The 19108-nt window shown below is 45.2% G+C and overlaps 3 protein-coding genes across 4 annotated transcripts; 2 read left to right on the top strand and 1 right to left on the bottom strand.

Moving 5' to 3' along the window:
• The first annotated feature begins 249 nt into the window (after positions 1-249).
• On the top strand, positions 250-2879 carry LOC101754589 (14 kDa zinc-binding protein). The gene is made up of 5 exons (XM_004984485.4): positions 250-428; positions 1088-1145; positions 2122-2211; positions 2377-2494; positions 2579-2879. The coding sequence occupies exons 1-5, from the start codon at positions 373-375 to the stop codon at positions 2644-2646; spliced, it is 390 nt and encodes a 129-aa protein (XP_004984542.1). The 5' UTR covers positions 250-372; the 3' UTR covers positions 2647-2879.
• A 192-nt stretch (positions 2880-3071) lies between these two features.
• LOC101754998 lies at positions 3072-5868 on the top strand. The gene is made up of 9 exons (XM_004984486.3): positions 3072-3321; positions 3490-3665; positions 3738-3842; positions 3954-4010; positions 4110-4190; positions 4831-4865; positions 4980-5069; positions 5176-5332; positions 5625-5868. Exons 1-9 carry the CDS (start codon positions 3186-3188, stop codon positions 5745-5747), a joined length of 960 nt encoding a protein of 319 aa, XP_004984543.1. The 5' UTR covers positions 3072-3185; the 3' UTR covers positions 5748-5868.
• Positions 5869-5974: 106 nt separating this feature from the next.
• On the bottom strand, positions 5975-10200 carry LOC101766653 (ABSCISIC ACID-INSENSITIVE 5-like protein 2). Of its 2 annotated transcripts, XM_004986963.3 has the most exons (5): positions 9798-10200; positions 9061-9682; positions 8859-8930; positions 7995-8057; positions 5975-6318 (listed from the first exon to the last, which is right to left on the bottom strand). In XM_004986963.3, exons 2-5 carry the CDS (start codon positions 9637-9639, stop codon positions 6226-6228), a joined length of 807 nt encoding a protein of 268 aa, XP_004987020.2. In that variant the 5' UTR covers positions 9640-9682; positions 9798-10200; the 3' UTR covers positions 5975-6225. The 2 variants fall into 2 exon arrangements, with proteins under 2 accessions (XP_004987020.2, XP_022678911.1); XM_022823176.1 differs by lacking the exon at positions 7995-8057.
• Between the last annotated feature and the right edge of the window lie 8908 nt (positions 10201-19108).

Here is a 19108-nt window from a genome sequence, read left to right as displayed (position 1 = left end):
TAAGGAAGAAAGAAGCCAATGTCAAGCGCAGTGATAGTACGCTGTACAAATCAGTGGAGTTCGTGTCTGCTGGTATGATTTCAATCGCGTGACACATTGGCACTCGGTTTTTACGCTAACCGAGGGCGAACACGGCTCCGCTGCGGTTCTCTCTTCTGCACGGGTCAGCGTAATCCATGTGTTGACGAAAGATGACCAAATGACGCACCTGCTCCGCAACTGCAACCGTGAGAAAGCTTCGAAGAAGGGTAGAACGGTAAATTGACAGAGAAAGCGAGGGTTTCTTCGGGTTCTTTCGGGGCGGGGGGCTTTATCCAGGAACACTTCCGGCGGCGACCACTTGGTGCCCGGGGAGGCGATCGATCCGTCACCATGTCGTCGGAGAAGGAGGCGGCGCTCGCCGCCGTGCCCAACGACAGCCCCACCATGTGAGCCCCTGCCCTCCTTTTCACTCTCGCGAATACGCAAGAGAAGTGCTCTTCTTTTGTAGTAAGAAGGGGAAATTTTGGTCCGATTGCAAGCTATTCGACGGCCCCGTTAGTTTTGGAGCCCCTGCTCTTTCTCCGCGCTTTTGTTCCAAGAACTCAACTGATTTTTAGATACCGAAGTATTTCGGTGGTGACTGCTTCATCTGTCACTCGAGACTTGGTTGATTGCTGATTTGGAATTTTGGATAGTTTAAATCTCAAATGTCGTGAGTTCTCTCTCCAGTTTCGAATAAGTTGGGGCCCGTAGATTTAGTCTCCGTGAACGGGATTTGATTTGGTCCAGAGCTAGTCTAACGTATAATGAATTAAAGTATAATGATAGATATGTCTTTGAATTATGTGAGGCCAGTTGTTTCTCTCTAGGAACATTAACCTGCTGAATTGATCAGGCTTTTCTTAAGAACTAAATTGGTGCAAAAAAGGAAATGTCGAGTTCATTGAGATACGTTGCGTCCAATTGAAACCAGTTGCTTTGCAGTAGCAAATTTGAACCCTTGCTAACAAAAATCTAGAGAATGCAATGAAAGGGTCGAATATTTAAACACATTGCTGAGCAAAGGTTTTTGAGTATTACTTTCTGAATCTTTTGGCGTCTGCAGATTTGACAAGATCATCAAAAAGGAAATACCATCTACTGTGGTTTATGAAGATGAGAAGGTATTCTGTGGTATTTCTTTTCTCTATTTTCAATTAGATTGAAAGCACTGCAATAATTCTGTTGCCTGCTTTTATTGAATACGTGCTTATGTTTAGGACAAGGTAGTACGGAAATTACTGTACTGATATCTGATAAGCATGTGATGTTTGCAATTGTGAGAAGGTTGTTGTCAACTAGTGTTAAAATGCTGTACATGCCCATGTGTTGAATTTATATGCTCGAAATAATAGTTATTGTCTATGAATGTAGCCAAGAAATTAGAGATGTAATTGGGCTAGCCCGCAAACCAGCATATAGGCTTAAGTAAGTGGGTTGCCGGCTAGCCACTTGCATCCCTACAAACAATCCCTTTTAACTTGCGATATGATGCAGTAAGAATATTCTATTATTAGGAGGACTATGCACATATGCTTTAGAAAATTTGATGATTGCATTTTGTTAATGAACTAGAGCACTAGGTAACTGATAGGTCCTTGCTACTCTGAACTCATTAAGCAGCATTATCTCATTGTTTGAATCTTTCAGCTGCTTCTGAAACTTTGGAGCTTTAACTCTTTCAAAATAGAAATCATGCTATGTAAGGAAAAGCTGTGATTATTATATTTACATGTTGTTTAGTTCTGTGGGCTTTGTCACTTCTATAGAAATTAGTTTATTTGGATGAGAACAAGCAACAGGGTTCACAGTAGCCATGCATTTGCACAGCATATGGATGTTTAATGGTGGCTCAATATGTCAGTTGTCATATTAGCTAGTATATGTAATGAAATTGGTCTGTGGATTATTTTAAGGGGTCTTACAGTGGTAGGGGAATCAGCATTCCATTTTTTTTAAGCAACTACTGTACAGTGAATTACTAAATTACAAGTTTCGAGTGAACCGAGTGTTCAGTTGAATTCTGCTCTTTCTCTTTTGCTCAAGATTGTAAATTACTTGTTTGTAATATCTGAACTGCATATGATGTTTTGGTTACAGGTCTTGGCTTTCAGAGACATAAACCCTCAAGCCCCAACACACATCCTAATCATTCCCAAAGTCAAGGATGGATTAACTGGCCTTTCGAAGGTAGAGTTTACTATTTATCAGTTATCTGCTTTCAGTTAATTTAAGCCAACCTTTTTAAAACCAGATTGTACTATGCGATGTACATTACTCCACTTTCCTAAAATTTGTAATCTTAAAAAGGCAAAAGAAATGCCCCTTATCTGTGCCCATCTCCCCACTTCCCAGGCAGAAGAGAGGCATGTTGAGATACTTGGCTATCTCCTCTATGTTGCCAAAGTAATTGCGAAGCAGGAAGGACTCGAAGATGGCTACCGTGTTGTCATCAATGATGGCCCTAAAGGATGTATGTGCAACTGACTGTATGTCCTTGAAACAGCTCTCTGTTTGACCATTCCCCCCATTAACCGCTCAGTGCCTTCAATTGCAGGTCAATCTGTTTACCACATCCACGTTCATCTCCTTGGAGGCAGGCAGATGAACTGGCCCGCAGGCTAAAGAATCTCTTGCTGATCAGTCCCCGCTGGCTAATGATATGGCAAGGATTGACGTTTCGTCTCTATCGAATAATTCCTGTAATCCCCATAAGATTTAGCGTGTTGAACTTTCACTGTATTTGTGGAATTACTGGAACCATCCTGCTGTGATTTATGGGCAGGAAACTTGGATGTTGGAATCATGGATTGGCCTGCCCTTGTTGATCAGCTCATTGAGATTGTCTTTGCCCTTGATGATCTGCGCTCAGTGCTATCGTTTCGCTACTTTTCTTTGTTCTGTAGCCTTCATTGGCTTAATTGTATGCACATGGCACGGATGGTGTGGGACGGAACGAAAGCAGAGTTCTGTCTACTGGGCCACTTGGGCCAGAACGCTAGCCTGAGGCCCGGCCCGAAGGGAAGATATTTATTCAGTTTTGCGACGGCTTCCGGAGTTTTGGATTGTGGCGAGAGAAGGACGGCCTCAGCCTCGCCTCCCTGCTCTTCTTCCTTCGCCCAGGATCGAACACCACCAGCGAGTCACAGTAGCTTGAAACCGCCATGGCCATGGGGCTCCCAGGCCTCCGCTGCTGCCACCTTCCCGCGCGCGGCTCGCTCCCTCCCCTCGGCCCCGCCCTCCCACGCAGGCCCCTCCCGCGGACCTCGGCTCTCCGCTACTCCTCCCTCCAAGCCCAAGGTAATTTGTTCATCCACCACTGCTCCTTAATTTACTCCTTTCTGGTCTTCTGGATGTGTTCTTACCTCGCTTGTGCCGGAGAAACGAATGCCGAGCGATTGGCACCCAGAACGTCTCCATGTCGTGGCTCTGTTTGTTGGTACTGATCCTGTAACCTGCTACCGACAGCTGGGGACAGTATTGGGGAGGAGGTCCTGCGCATGTTTCTTGAGGAGAGGCAGCTGCACGGCGATTTCGTCACGAAAATCTCTGACATGGTCTGGAGGAGGAATGGCGCAAATGTTGATGCGGTAGAGGCGACCGCGGTCCAAGGGAACGCTGCGGATGTTGCTCAGCCTGAAGATGTAAGCTCAACTAATCAGGATGTCTGTTCTTCTACTTTAACGAAGAGTAACTGGCACAGATTTGGGATGTAGGTCCAGGAAGATGTTGCGGATGAGGGAGTGTTGAGATTAGCGGCAACCAGGGATTGGGTGTCCGGTGAAAGCAGCCTGCCTGTGAGCAAGAGGCGTTCTGCTAAGGTCTGACATCCTTTGATATGGCGATTGATGTTCATTATTTTTGGATCGTGAGAATGTTATTGCGGTAACAGCTGATGGAGAAATGGGAAATGATTTTGCAAATGATGACAGGATAGGCAGAATGAGAGCGACAAAAGGAAGGAACTTAACCTTTTGAAATATGAAGCTGTATGGTTCCTTTTCCCAGCATTGTATTTTTAATCTTCTATGCATTGCTTAAAAAGGTAATTACACACCCATCTACTGATGCCCATGAATTTCTTGCAGCTCAAGGATGAATTGTTGCTCTTGACCACAGGAATTGGAGCTGCATGTAGTTTATACTGTCTCCTGGTCTTTTCTCTCAAGGTAGATCAAGATTTTAAACCATGTGGTTGATATATATAAGAAAAGAAGCAAGTAAAGTAACTATAGTCTATATGCTATAAGTAAATGCTTCTGTGCCTGATTTATGCATAAAGAAACTAATTGTTATGATTAACCCAAAAACAACAACTCGGTTTATGACGACATATTGTAGCTTGAATATGTTTCGCCGCAACTACCAACTGGGTTATATGGGCAATTAGGCATCACACAGTTTGCCATTTACGTATTCTGGACCTTGTGCCATATTCATGTTAGTCTTTGGATCATGAACTCAGCCAATATAAGGGGATGCAGCAAACAAACAAATTGACATGTATAACTTTTCTCATGTATCAATGGTTTTTTTTAATTATTTGTGAATGGTCTCAGCATTTAATATCCGTCCAGCCACCTAGCTAAGTCCGGCTCTGAACCCTCCTGTGAATTCCGTGGCTGCCAAAAGCCTATTTGAATGAAACCAAGAGGGGGTATGTATCCCACACTGACCATAAACAAAATACTTCTGACTCTGCCATCACCTAGAAATGATTTTGTCAATAAATGGAAAATAATTTAACTGTACCTAAATGTTGGTATTGAGTAATTGATGTGACTGAACCTTGATCTTCTTATTGAACAGACTGCTGTCAGTTATGCTTTTGGGGTTGGTTTCAGGTAAGCATACCATGCCCTTCACAGCTTCAGGAGGTGTTTTATTCTCATAATATCTGAGGAAGTTTCAACAAGTTTTCCAACTATTCTGAAACTAGCCATTCTTATGTTGAACAGTTGCTTGTATCTTCAACTTCTGTGTCAGCACACAGATAACCTGTCAAAGGAAGATATTCCAGAAGTTTTTCTAAAGAAGAAAGTGAAGAAGTAGGTTTCAAGATTCAGACATGCTGTCAGCGGCAGCCTGTACCCCATTACTTGGTTCCTCACATTCTGATTGTTTAAATAACCATCCTATTTGTGCAAATGCTAGAATCGGCATTACAAGTGAAGATTTGAAGAATACGATAGAGAAGACATTGGGTGGTGCTGGAGTAGCTCTTTCATCCCCAAGGCTTGTGATTCCTGCTGTGATTTTTGGATTGTCAGCTTTATCAGATCATTTCCAAAATAGCTTTTTCAGTTTTGAGGTGAGTGCACCAGTCTGCTATTGTACTAAATTTCATTTAGTTGGCAGACCATGCCAGATATATCTTAGCCTTGAGTACACACATATGCCAGTACCTGTTTTCTCCTGTTAATAATATGTTTATTGCTCCCTCCGTTTAAATATACGACATTTAGGACAAACTAAAACATCACATATTTGAAAATTGTAGGGATTATATAGCAAGGACTACTATCTTGAATTCCTTAGTCCTCGTCCAAACTCTAGAATTTCTTCCACAAACTTATTCTGAATGACTAGCTCTCTTTATGCAGGTTCTTCCAGGGATGATGGGTTTTCTTGCATACAAGGCTGCAGCTTTGGTTCAAGTTTACCGAGATAACGAGGACCTCCGATTGATACTTCCTGAAGAAGATGCTGGTAGTGACAACGCTTAAGGCGTGCAAGTTAGAGATTATGTTAACCTAGTTGTTGATAAATACAGATCGGTGTACCAAATCATACTTAAGTTTGGAATGAAATTTTTCACATCAATGTATCCTGAAATCCGGTTGCTTAGTCTACCTTTTTGGAGGAACAAAAAACGGGGGGCTGAACGGATTAGTATGTCAGAGACACCTGAAAGATATAAGGATGGCACATTTTTTTACCCCTCGGGAGATCATACAGCGCAACTGCTTATCTGTTGCACTCTTGCAATCATAGGGTTGCAAAGGTCAAAGGATCAGTTGGAAGACTATTACCGCAACAACTGCATGGTAGGAGTACAATGGTTTGCAACAATACCCAATCCATGCTGCAAGTTGGGGACTGCATAGAAGAGTTCTTACATACTAGCTGACTATTCCCAACAGGGCTGTTACAACTTGAACGAACCCTACTGCCAGGACAGTTCCACTACTACTATTAACATGATCAGAAGTTGGCCGAGTTAGTCCGCCGGAGCTGGAGCTGGAGCTGATTCTTCACCTCCTGTTGCGGCACATACTGCACTACCGGCTCCGGTGCCTGCAGCGAACACAAAACTACTGCATCAGTCCCGAAACTGCAAAGTTTTCACTGGACAATGGACATATCATACACATATACATCGAAGTATGAGACAAAATCCAGATCTCAAAGGGTAAATGTCTAGATGGGTTCATCGTTCCCGGAGAAGTCAAGATGAATACAGTTCTTCAGCGCGTCAAAGCATGCAATTTCGTTCCTGCTGCAAGTCTATAAAGAATCCGTTCCTTGTACCGCCTTGGAAGAAAGAAGTGTCTCAGGTTTCTGTGAAGCGCTGTGCCAGAAAGCTAGAGGCAGCAGCTGCGGAAAAGGTTAGCACACCATTTCTAAACCACACCTGTTATTGAGTGTTATACCAATAAGCCAGCATAAAAGTTTATCTGTTCGTGAATGTCTGTTTGGTTTGGTCCTCTTGCTATTTTTCTAGACAATGATGTCAGGGTCTCGCACCTCCAAAGCGCAGAGTAGGACACAGATCTCACCTTTCGGAGAGCTTGTCACTCGCAGAGTAATACATACTGTCTTCAGATTGCATGACACGGGGCATAGAAAGGAGCACAGCACTACTACGAAAACCAGCAAAGACAAATAGAAAACACAGATCGAGATAGATGTGAAGATTTCATGGATGGATGCTAGTAAAGTTTTCGCGTCGAGCTGAATCCAATGGGCAAAAACCATTACTTGCTGACGGGGAGTGTAAGCCATGCTGACTGTAAGCTAGGGAGGGAAGTTGAGCTGTCAGACAATGCCGTGAACTTTTCCAAAAGGCCTTGTTTAAGTCGTCCTAGGAATAAGGTTAGACTAAAGAATCCTAACTTTAGTAAGCGTAGTTGATGCCTTTCCAATGAGAGCACATTAATCACCGCCTGTTGCATAATAAAACTGTGCTACAACAGTAAGAGGGATAGGAGCAGTTGATCGTCCACGATGCCCTTGGCAGCGATGTCAGTCCAATGAGCACACACACCAGTTGCATCAGAAAACTCTGCTATGGCTTAAAAGCTGGATAGGAATGGATGACCATCCATCCAACAATGCCCTTTGCAGATACCACCTTGCTAAACTTAGCATCTGTCACATCGGATGTTTGATACTAATTAGGTAGATTAAACATAGTCTAATTATAAAATTATTGCACAGATAGAGTCTAATTCGCGAGACGAATCTATTAAGCCTAATTAGTCCGTGATTTGATAATGTGGTGCTACAGTAATCATTTGCTAATGATGGATTAATTAGCTTTAATAGATTCGTCTCGCGAATTAAACTCCATATGTGCAATTAGTTTTGTAATTAGCTCATGTTTAGTCCTCCTAATTAGCATCCGAACATCCGATATAACCCTGCTAAATTTCAGCACCTCGTATCAAACACCAACACTCTTACAGCAATTTTATCAACGATCCACTTTCGGTTTAAAAAAAGGATGTTTTCTTTAAACTGCTATAAAACGAGGCGTAGCAAAGCAGGGGAGAGAATATTTTTTCCCTTCCGTACATGAAGATCTGAAGCTGCACTGAAAAAGTCTGGGACGGTGGAACCCCAGTCGATGGGACAGAAATTTGTGGTCCAGCCATCAATCAGAAATCGTAGCAGACATGCTTATGTAACCACTCCGAGCAGCAGAGGGAGGAGAGCCAATCGCGCATGGACAGCGGAAAAACGGGCAGTACCTGGCCTCGTCGCAACTCGCTGCGCAATACAGCAGACCCTACTGCAACCACTGCCAAGGTCATCTGGATAAGAGTGCTAAACTTAATTAATTCTATAGATACAGTCTAATTCGTTATTAAAATTAATTAATCAATCATTAGCAAATGACTACTGTAGCACCACATTGTCAGATCATAGATTAATTAGGTTTAATAGATTCATCTCGCGAATTAGACTCCATCTATGCAATTAGTTTTGTAATTAAACTATGTTTATACTTCTAATTAGTATTAAACACCCCGTACACAACACCGGATCGAAAAGGAGAAAGCGTGACACGAACGAAGCAATTACGCGGCCAATGATTGGGCCGACGCGATATCTCAGCTCGTCACTTAGCGTAACCACACTGGTGTTCGTGGGCTGTTTTGGCCATGCCGAGCAAGAGTGGGGGAAAAAAGGGTTTTCTTGTCGTGTATTACAGGTCTCTTAGCCGTCGTTTCTTAGGGTAACAAGAAGGGCAAACTCAAGGTGGCCTACATCCTGGTGTAGCTTATTTGGATGAACTTCAGATAAGTGTGAGAACCGGACACCAAAGTGAGAGAAAAGCGAAGCGATTTGCTGCTATTCGCCACGCCGAGGTTCTATCGCATTTGTCATTTTGCGCTGGGTATTATCGAACAGAAGGTATTGACCCTTTTAGTCAACACGTCCCACTTGGAGTGCTACAAGCTATTCCTATGAAGAACGAGCATTTCAATTTGCAACTACAAAAGCAGGAAAGCCGGATTCATCGTCCCAAGCTATGTAGATTCTTCTCTTTTTTTTGAGAGAGAGAGAATAAATGGGGTAGCATTTAGGGTATGGTTTGATTTGTATGATACCTTGTGCCCCCGGAGCCGCTCGTTCTCCTCCTCCAGCTGCGAGATCTTGTTCTCCAGCTCGTTGGTGTATGCCTGCGTTTCATCCAAATCCAAATGCAAACACCACAAAATTTATATGAGTATATGGGCGGGCGTGCGGGCGTTCTAATGCAGTAAAAGGGTTGGGGTTGGCAGGAACGGGATGGCAAGAACACGTACGCACCTGCTTCCGAGCGCGCGACCTCGCCGCCGACTCCCGGTTCTTGATCATCCGCTTCTTGCGCCGCTCGTTCGACCTCTCCGCCACGCCGTGTTCGGGGCCGGCCCGATTCCCGCCGGCCGCCGCCGCCGCGCCGCCCTCGTAGTACAGCGCCTCGAGCACCGGCCCGGCGCCCACGCCGAGCGGCCGCGGCACGGGGCGCCCGACGGCCGGTTGGTGGTGGCGGCCCAGCTGCGGCGCCGGGGCCGGCTGGTACAGCTGGTGCGCTCCCCAACTGCGCGCGCAGGCGCCGTTGCCGGCCGCGTCGGCGGGCGCGCTGGTGCCGGCCCTTGACAGGAAGTCCTCGAGCGTCATCTGGGCCCGCGGGCAGGCGCCGCCCCCGGCGCCCTGAATGTCCCGCCACACCTCGTCCACCGTCTTCCGCCCCGCGCGGAGGAGGTCGTCCAGGTTGACGCCGTGCAGCTGGCCGTCCGCCTCGCCGAACGTGAGGCTGCACACCGAGCCCTGCCGCGACAGGGCCGCCCCACCGCCGCCACCGCCGGCGGCCCCGCTGCCGTGGGACGACATTGCCTTGGCTCCCATTCACCAGCTTACCTACTCCCGCGCGCGATCGTCACACGGGCACCTGCAGTCAAATGCGAGCACGCGTGCACGCGCGCGATCAACACCTTGCACAAAGGCCGCGCCTCTCATCGCAGAAAAGAATCAAAGATTGACACGGTAAAGCAGATGGCACTGACAGGAATCCCTGACGACGGCGCATGGCAAGAACAGGAGAATCTTGCAGCGAGGTCTGCGAGGAGGAGGAGGAGGAGGGAGGCGCGCGCATACACGAGGAATCGCAGAGAGGCCCCGCCAGTGGATGAGTGGAAGCGGGAGGCGGCCGGGTGTGGGCGCGCAGCTGAGCTGCTGCTCTGGCTAGGCTGGGTGTGCTGCTAGTTGTTTTGCTTGCTCCTTTCCCTAGTTGGGGAGGCAGGTGGAAGAAGCAGAGGGGAGGCAGGAATTTAGGATTCCACAGAGGGGGAGGTGGGCTTGGGCCAATGAGGGCAGACAGGCGATGACTGGGAAGAAGAATCCAAAAAGGGTGAGGTGTGAGGTGAGAAGAGGGAGCGAGAGTGAGGAGGAGCAGCCAGCCGAGGAGGAGAGAGAGTGAAGGGAGGAGGCCAGTGAAAAGAGACGGGCCTGGCTTTTCAGCAGGATAAAATTCTCCATTTCACATCAGAAAAAATTTTAGTGATTTTTTTCTCTCAATCTTTTTTTTATTTGACACTGAGTTCAACTTTCGTTCTTATATGACACTGTTGGATTTTCCATCCGAAAACCTTTAAATATCGTGTGAAAAGACGATTTTGCCCTCTGAACCCCACCACCCTTTTCCCTCTTCTCCTCCCCTTCCTCCTCCTCTCTGTCGCACCTCCGACACACAGCTAGCGATTGAGTCTGGACACACCGCTGGCGATTTTTTGGGAGGAAACTTTGGAAACCAAAACCTTCAAAGTCGTCCGCCACACCAACGTCTACGTCCTGTGAGCCCGATGACCTCGCCACCCAGAGTTCAGCCCACTGCCCAAGACTGGAGACTGCTTCTTCTTCACCTCCTGCAAGAAGGGCGCGCGCGTCACCAACCCGGCTCCTGGAACCTGCAGAGCACCAAGGCCATCAAGGGTGGCGCGGATTAGGTCGAGGTCGGTGAGATCAAGAAGGGCGGCATGTTCACTGATTGGCTCATGGACAAGTTCTCCACGTGCTGCTCAGAGGAGGCCGCCGCCGCAGGCGACAGGCAGTTCATGCTCTGCAAGATCTACGTGTCCCCCAAGGCTCTCCACCGCACGCCAAGAATCTGCGGCGTTCTTCGTGCAGCCTACACCTACTCCTGCCATCATCCAGCGCGACGTCGTTGACGCCTGTGACGGCCATGAGCGGCAGCGGGTACCCGAGCGAGGTCATGTCCATGGCGGAGACGAGCACCTTAAGTAGCGTCTTTCCAGGCCCGGCGGGCCACTCCACCTTGCCGCCCATAGTGCTGACGTTGACCTGGTAGTTGAGGTTCCAGAAGAGCATGTTGAAGAAGTGCATTCGGTCCTTCTCAGGCACGACGCCGTCCTACTGCCGCGGGCAGATCTTGGACAATGCGATGTCGGACGTGGGAAGGGGCAGGGACGGCTGCCGCGGCCGGAATAGAGCGACGGGGACGGCCGCCGCGGCTGGAATAGAGTGGCGGGGAGGGGTGCGGCCGGCCCGCGGCGACGTGGAGGAATGAGGGAGGCGCGGTCGGGCCCGGGCGACGGCATGGAGCAGTAGGGGAGGTGCGACGGAGAGGAAGGAGAAGGGTGGAGGGTAAAATTATCTTTTTACATGGCATTTAACCGTTTTTGAACGGAAAATTTAATAGAGAGTTGAACGAAAGTTGAATTTAGTGTCAAATAAGAAAAAAGAATTCTAAGAATCAACAAAGTAACCACTCATTTTTGTGATGCGTAGTGCGTGATTTTTCACTGCCACGCTTTGCTCGGCCGAATTTCATTCGAGGTGCGTGGTGCAGCGTGTGCGGCAGACTGCGGAACAGGGACCGGTCACCGTGAGGGGGCCCACGCGACCAGTCCCTTCCGTCGTACGGACACGAATCTTGTAGCAAGTCAGGAGGAAAGCAGATGCTCAGCTCAGCCATGAAGAACGGTCAGACGGCACCAACAACGGTTACATGAGAGAGCAACCTCTACAAACATAAGAACAGCAATAAGTTGTTTATACATTTTTTTTCAAAAATTCCATCAACAAATAATTATATATAGATGAGACATACAATAGTTTATAAAACTTAAAGCTATTTGTTCGCGAAAAGGTACGGTTTTGCTCTATTTCTCCCCATTTACTTTGCTAGGGACAACATATTTTATTACCAATGCAGATGCCATTGCATATAATATTCTTGAAGAATGGTTTACCATCCACAACTTATCACGGTACAGTTTTTCAGCTTTTTTATTCGACTACTATAAGTGCAGTTTAACATACTTTTCAATCCCATATTTTCACCTAATAGGATTTTTTAAAAGGAAACCTAATAGACATTATCCCATAAAAAAGCTATTATACTTTGTGGATTTTTAAATTCTATTTGCAAATCCACGATCAAGAACCTGTAAAGTATATACTAAGGGATCCAAACAGTCCTCAGCTTTTTATTAGACAACTTTTTAAAATATGAAGTTCGCTCAAAGTTTGAACCAACTCGCACTAGTATGCCCTCTTCTGTACTAGGTGCATTAGGCGGCCTTGGTATTGTTTTCTATAGAAAGAGAAAAGGTGGCACAAATGATCAAAACCAGCCAGATAATTTAAGCGTAGGAGTTACTAAATTTTCAGAAGCTAGCAGCATTGCTGGCAGTCGGTATGGATTCCCTTCGGCCCCTTTTACCAATTTTAGACGTGTTAGTGGCCTCGCTGCAAGGCTTTTGGCAAATGATGGAGATCGTGAGCATCCCTTACTTTTTTGTTCACCAGAATCACATTATGAAAGCCTAATTCCGTCCACCACCAACATATAGAGCTGGGAAGGTTTAAATATGGGCAGTTTTCTTTATCCCGACAACATGACTTTATGTTGTTTGTTTCATTTTTTAATTATAGTAGATGATTACTAGTGCCCTTGGGAATAGTCAATCGCGGTGTTTAAATCCTAGAAGTCACTAACCACTCTAGTGCGGATGCGCATTTGAAAAGGAAAAGGTGGTAAAATGTTCATATATTTACGTGTCCATGTGAGGGCAAGCTAGGTGTGCAGTCAGCGCTCTCCAACACTCTTTGACCGTTGATATAAGAAAAACCATTTTGATTGCTATACTTGAAATAGTATGATTGGGTTTATGTAAAAGAAAAGTATCATAATATAGTAGTAACTTTACACATACTCCCTCCGTTCTAAATTATAAGTCATTCCGACTTTCTTGAGAGCTAAACCATTTAATATTTGACTAAAATTATAGAGAGGATCATAAATGTTTATGGCACCGAATAGATATACTATGAAAATATATTTAATAAATAAAACTAATTGTATTTGTTTGGTATCATGAATGTTAGTGCTTTATTGTATAAAATTGGTCAAACTTGAGATATTTTGACTCTCCAAGAAAGTTGGAATGACTTATAATTTGGAACGGAAGGAAAGGTTTCACATAATAGCAATCACACTCTGAGCTCTGTCATTCCGTGCAGATCGTACCATATCACCAACGCAAAAATCTCCCTCGGTCCTTGGATATTGCAGATCTATGCCTGATTCTTTTGCTCCACGCATGATGCTAACAATTCAGTTCATCTTTGTGCAAATCAAGCTTTTCCATGAGACAGGCAACTATTAATTGACATCAGAATTCCTATAGATTGTCTATCAATGATTGATTGATTGTACTATATGGATTCCGGTAAATGAAGATGAGCTCATTCCCTAGCCATTCATATTTTAGAATACTGCATTATTGCTTCACACCACGGAACAAAGGAAAACTATTGAATGGCATGTAAGGTTCATGATTGGGTTGCACGTGCTTTTTGTAGAATTGAGAAATGGAACAAACGTGTTTGACTCTAGAATGCCATTATTTCTTTTTTTAAGAAAGAAAAACATGATTTGCTTGTGAACACGATACAAACGTATACGTATACTCACCGTTATCTACTGACACGCGTATGCTATATGATATAAATGTTTCTGAGAGACTAGACAAGTGGATCGTGAGATAGACTGATTGTTAGTTTCAAGTTCTTTCCTTTGTACAAGAGTCGCAACTCGCCGCAGTAACTCGTGGATGAAAAAGCATATCATTTTGTTCTGTTCGGCCCATTAACAATTTCCCAACAACGCGCCCTGCCCGTGAGCCCAACACAAGGATCGGTTTGTTGGCACGTGGGCCATGTATTCGCTTTGATACTTTGATTGACGATTATATGCTGTGCTGACGTAGAGAGGGTTCGTATGGCTGCCTGATCTCGGCACACTTGACACGAGTCGCCCCCCTCAAAAAAAAAAAAAAAACTTGACAGGAGTCGTATTACATCCAGGTAATTGACTAATTGTATTATATTGTTTGTTGCATCGTTTCAATCGTTCACAGTAAAATTCAGATCCATACATGATAGGGCAGTGCTCCAGCCAATTGTTCAAAAAAAAAAATCAGATACATGAACGACCGAAACTATTTCATGACAAGTTAAAGAATACAGCTTTTCAGATTGGTAAGCAAACAAGACTAGCTATTTCAGGCCACTTCCTCTCAAAAAAAAGAGAAGCTATTTCAGGTCGCTATAATGCAATAGGTACACGCACTGAAAGATCGAAATCGCTGACAAGAAACCAAAAGCTACGGATTTTTTTTTATCATGGGACTGACTTTATTCATTCAAGAAAAGTTACATCGTTTACCAGTTCATCTAAAATACAGCTAGGGGCCTCATCGTCCCAGACACAGTTTTGTCTAATCATTCGAGCTCGCTGCGCTAAACTATGAGCCACTTGATTTGCTTCCCTACTGCAGTGCTCAATAGAAATCTCCTGGAAACCACTCCACAAAATATTGCATTCATCATAAATGGGAGCTGCAGAATTCGTCGAGAAACCCCCATCCTGCATTATTTGCACTACCTCCATGCAATCCGATTGGATGATAAGCTTGTTGCACCCAATTCTTTGTGCTAACATCAGTCCCTCCTTGAGAGCATAAGCCTCTGCCATTTGTGCATCCACTAAGTGCAGCACAAAACTATGAGCAGCTGCCAGAAACCCTCCCGAGCAATCTCTGATCACCGAGCCAACACTGCCACAGCCACCGTTTTCATCAAACCCGGCGTCAACATTCACCATCACCTTCCCAACCGAAGGCTTCTTCCATCCCTGTCTCACCTTCACCACTTTCCTTGCTGCTAGCATATAATTTTTGGTGAGTGCCGCAATAGCCATGGCAGACCTTGGGATGAACAGTCTCCCCATGAACAAATTGCCGACGTTCCCACCAAATATACCATCCTGCCGTCAAAACCAGCTCTGCAAAGCCCACTCCCAACGCCTGAACTTGATCTTCATTTGTTATAACCTCTTCCAGAATCACAGAACCTAAACGATCGGTGTCTATTATCTGCTGAATTTTCTTTCCAAGACCCATCGACCTCCAGACTTCTTTCACTCTAACACATGTGAATATGAGATGTTTAATATCTTCCGCTCCATGCTGACATACAGGACAACCTCCTAATTCTCCAATATGACGATTAGCAAGGATAGCCCGACATGGTAGCAGTCCTTTGAGCGCCCTCCAACCAAAGATTTTAATCTTTGCTGGAACTTTCAATCTCCATAACTTCTTCCACAGCTTACTCCTTGATGCAGTCCCAGCTGGGACCTGAATTGTTCTTGCCCCATACTTTTTATCCCATTGACAGTGGTACGCTGATTTCACTGAAAAAGAACCACTTCTATTATGGTGCCAGGCCACTACATCTTCTCTGCCTGGTGTGATCGGAATTTGCATAATTCGATACACATCAGTTGGCCAAAAGATAGACCTTAGCAACTCCTCATCCCAAGTATGGTCTATAGGATTAATCAGTTCTTCCACTGTTGTCACCAATCTATTTCCCCTGATCGTCTGGATCTTTAAGTTTTGGCTTCCTGGTAACCAATTGTCTTCCCAAATTTTAATCTGTGAACCATCACCCACTCTCCAGATATACCCTTGCTTAAAACATTGGAGTCCAGCAAATATACTTTGCCATGTGTATGAACTCCCACTCTTCAGTCTTGCATTAAGTAACTTGCCATCAGGAAAATATCATGCTCTAAGGACTCTAGCACATAGCGATCCTGGATCACTCAATAATCTCCAAACTTGCTTAGCTAGCATTGCCAAATTGATGCACTGCAGATCCCTGAAGCCCATACCACCCTTGCATTTTGGCATACACATTTTCCACCATTCCTGCCAATGGATTCTCTTATGATCTTCCTCATCTCCCCACCAGTATTGCGAGATGACACTTGTAATTCCTTTGCAGATTTTTGTCGGAATTCTAAATACCATCATCGCGTAGACTGGCACGACCTGAGCTATAGATTTGATAAGAGTTTCCTTTCCTCCCAAACTAAGGATCTTTTCCTTCCAGCCGGCAATCCGAGCCACCACCCTGTCAATCAAATGCCTGAAACAATCGCTCCTATCAGCCCCCACTAAAGCTGGGAGTCCCAGATATTTATCTGTTAGCGATTCAGTCACAATATTCAGACTATGACAAACCTCAACCTTCACTTCCACATCTGTATTTTTTGAGAAATAAATACTTGATTTGGCCTCACTTAACTTTTGTCCTGAACTTGCACAATATCTGTCCAGGATATTTGATAAACAATCAGCATTCCCCTTATCAGCTTTCATCAGAATGAGCGAGTCGTCTGCAAATAGTAAGTGAGATATTGTTGGTGCCCCTCTACAGACTTTAACCCCCTCCAAATCTCCCCTCTCCTCTGCCTTCTTAATCATACTAGACAGACCTTCAGCAACCATAAGAGATAAGGTGATAAAGGATCACCTTGGCGTAAACCTCTGGTTGGTGTGAACAGATCTGTCTCAAAGTTGTTGAACCGAACTCTGTATCGGACTGATGAAACACATGCCATGATTAACTGAATCCAGCGTTGATCAAAGCCCAATTTGGCCATAATTTTCTCCAGAAAAATCCACTCCACCCTATCATAAGCTTTATGCATATCTAGCTTAATAGCACACGCTCCCTTGCTCCCTTTTTCTTCTTCATTGTATGTATACACTCGTATGCCAACAGGATATTATCTGTTATTAGCCGACCTGGGACAAAAGCGCTCTAGGACTCGCTAATGATCTCAGGTAGCACTGTTTTGAGCCTATACGAAAGCAACTTGGAAATAACCTTATACACCACATTACATAGCGAGATAGGGCGAAATTGGGTTACCTTATCAGGATTATCCACCATAGGAATCATAACTATGGTTGTATCATTCCAACCCATAGGTATAGTTGCATTGTTAACTGCTCCCAACACCTCATCAATAAGATCATCCTCTAGAAAATTCCAGAACCGTTTGAAGAAAATGGCATGGAGACCATCCGGCCCTGGGGCTTTCAGATCGCCAATGCTAAATAAAGCCTTCTTTACCTCCTCTCTTGTAAACGGTTCCAGAAGAGCTTGATTCATTGCACTTGTAACTCTCCTGTCCACATCATTCAAAATGCCATCCTCCACTTCTAGGACCTCTCTTGTAAACAACGTGCCAAAATAGTCTTTCACCATAGCCCCCATAGTATCAATATCTTCATGACGAATTCCCTGGTCATCCACCAACCCTTTGACCAGATTTCTCTTCTTGCGACTAGAAGCAAACTGGTGAAAGAAATTAGTATTTCTGTCACCATGTTTAAGCCAATTAGCGCGAGCTCTTTGCACCCAGTAAATTTCCTCTTGTTCTAGTTGCAACTCAATTTGGAGAAGGATCTCCTTTTGAGCAGACAAGGATTCGTCTGTCTGCGATCCTTGTTTCAACACCTCCAACTTTCTCCTAAGTTTCTTCATTCGTTGAACAGGTTTCTTCAGCACCTTCCTGTCCCATTCATGCAGGTCTGAATGAACTTGGTTCAGCTTACTCATCAAAGACCCCCCTTGTCCTTGAGCCGAAGCCCGCGTCCAGGCCGTCTGCACCACCTCCTGCACCGTCTCTTCCTTCAACCATTTGGCTTCAAAGCGCTTTGTAACACAATTGGCCTGATATTGCCCCTCCGAAGTCTCAGTCTTCACACATAAAGGGCGATGATCAGACTTGAGATACTCTCCATTCACTAATTCAGCATTAGGGAACATATCTCTCCATTGATCGTTAATAACACAACGATCAAGCCGCTCCCTAATCCTCCCCCTGTGCCAGGTAAAGATATCACCTGTAAACCCCATATCAGAAAGCCCACATTCATCAAGAGCATCGTGAAAATCTTGTAATTGCCTTTGAGATCTTGCTCTGCCTCCTTCTTTTTCATGATGAAACAAAATCTCATTAAAATCACCCACCACCAACCATGGCAACAAATTCATACTATTTTTTAGATCTCTCAGTGCCTCCCAAGTTCGGTCTTTATGATCCCAATTTGGGTCTCCATAAATACCAGTTAGACGCCATTCCTCCCCTTCTCCCATTACGACATCTATATAGTATTGAGAAACCTTTACAGGCCTCACCACTACCTCCTTCTTCCAGTACATCAGCAAACCCCCGCTACGGCCATCACTCTCATTAATGGCAAACTTATCATATCCCAATCTTCGCTTCAGATTCTCTGCCTTTGCGTTACTCAGATGTGTCTCAGACAGAAAAAGAACATCTGGATTCTCCCGCTTCTGGACCTCCCGAAGCACTCGAACTGCCCGGGAGCTAGCCAACCCCCGGCAGTTCCACGCTAAAATTTTCATTGTGCCCGGTCACTCTCCTCGAAGGAGAGCGCCGATTTTGCATTTGTAGAATCATTGTTCACCTCCACACCCCCTTCGCTCCTCCTCGGCCTCTTTTTTTCTTGTAAAGCACTCGGGCTAACAACATCCGCTTTCAGAGCCGGCTGCTTCACCATTTGCAAAGCTCCCTCCTCTTTCTCAAAAGCCATACCATCCTCCGCTTCTGCATCTCCATCCACCGAGGCATACATCTCATATGGGTCCTCAGGTACCCCACTGCCTCGCGCAAAACTCCGCCCCCGACCTCGTCCTCTTCCTCCACCACGTCCCCCTCTCTCGTCTCTCACCATAGCCGACGGCATAAAAGCAACCCTCAACCACTCTCCCCATTCACACTTCTCCCTCGGATGAACACCATCTCCACACTCCGCTACCTCATGTCCAAGACATCCACAAAAGAAACAGAAGATTGGTAGCTTCTCATACTGTACCACACACAACATCCTCTCCTTCAAAGTAATTGTCACCACCCGAACTAGTGGTTTCTTGAGATCAATCCAAACCCTAGCCCTTAGGTACGGTG

This window comes from Setaria italica, chromosome IX (assembly GCF_000263155.2).
Source record: "Setaria italica strain Yugu1 chromosome IX, Setaria_italica_v2.0, whole genome shotgun sequence".
NCBI classification, from domain to species: domain Eukaryota; kingdom Viridiplantae; phylum Streptophyta; class Magnoliopsida; order Poales; family Poaceae; genus Setaria; species Setaria italica.
Note: the sequence above shows the minus strand (reverse complement) of the source record. Positions and strands in the feature narration are given on the sequence as shown.

Excerpts from the sequence above, each read along its gene's own strand:
- LOC101754589 (XM_004984485.4), top strand. The coding sequence starts at position 373 with ATGTCGTCGGAGAAGGAGGCGGCGCTCGCCGCCGTGCCCAACGACAGC. Across the intron at positions 1,146-2,121 it reads TGGTTTATGAAGATGAGAAG|GTCTTGGCTTTCAGAGACAT; the intron begins GTATTCTGTGGT and ends TTTTGGTTACAG. Across the intron at positions 2,212-2,376 it reads GATTAACTGGCCTTTCGAAG|GCAGAAGAGAGGCATGTTGA; the intron begins GTAGAGTTTACT and ends CCCACTTCCCAG.
- LOC101754998 (XM_004984486.3), top strand. The coding sequence starts at position 3,186 with ATGGCCATGGGGCTCCCAGGCCTCCGCTGCTGCCACCTTCCCGCGCGC. Across the intron at positions 3,322-3,489 it reads CTCCTCCCTCCAAGCCCAAG|CTGGGGACAGTATTGGGGAG; the intron begins GTAATTTGTTCA and ends TGCTACCGACAG. Across the intron at positions 5,070-5,175 it reads CTAAAGAAGAAAGTGAAGAA|AATCGGCATTACAAGTGAAG; the intron begins GTAGGTTTCAAG and ends TGCAAATGCTAG.
- LOC101766653 (XM_004986963.3), bottom strand. The coding sequence starts at position 9,639 with ATGGGAGCCAAGGCAATGTCGTCCCACGGCAGCGGGGCCGCCGGCGGT. Across the intron at positions 8,931-9,060 it reads GGTCGCGCGCTCGGAAGCAG|GCATACACCAACGAGCTGGA; the intron begins GTGCGTACGTGT and ends GATGAAACGCAG. Across the intron at positions 6,319-7,994 it reads GCGAGTTGCGACGAGGCCAG|GCACCGGAGCCGGTAGTGCA; the intron begins GTACTGCCCGTT and ends TGTTCGCTGCAG.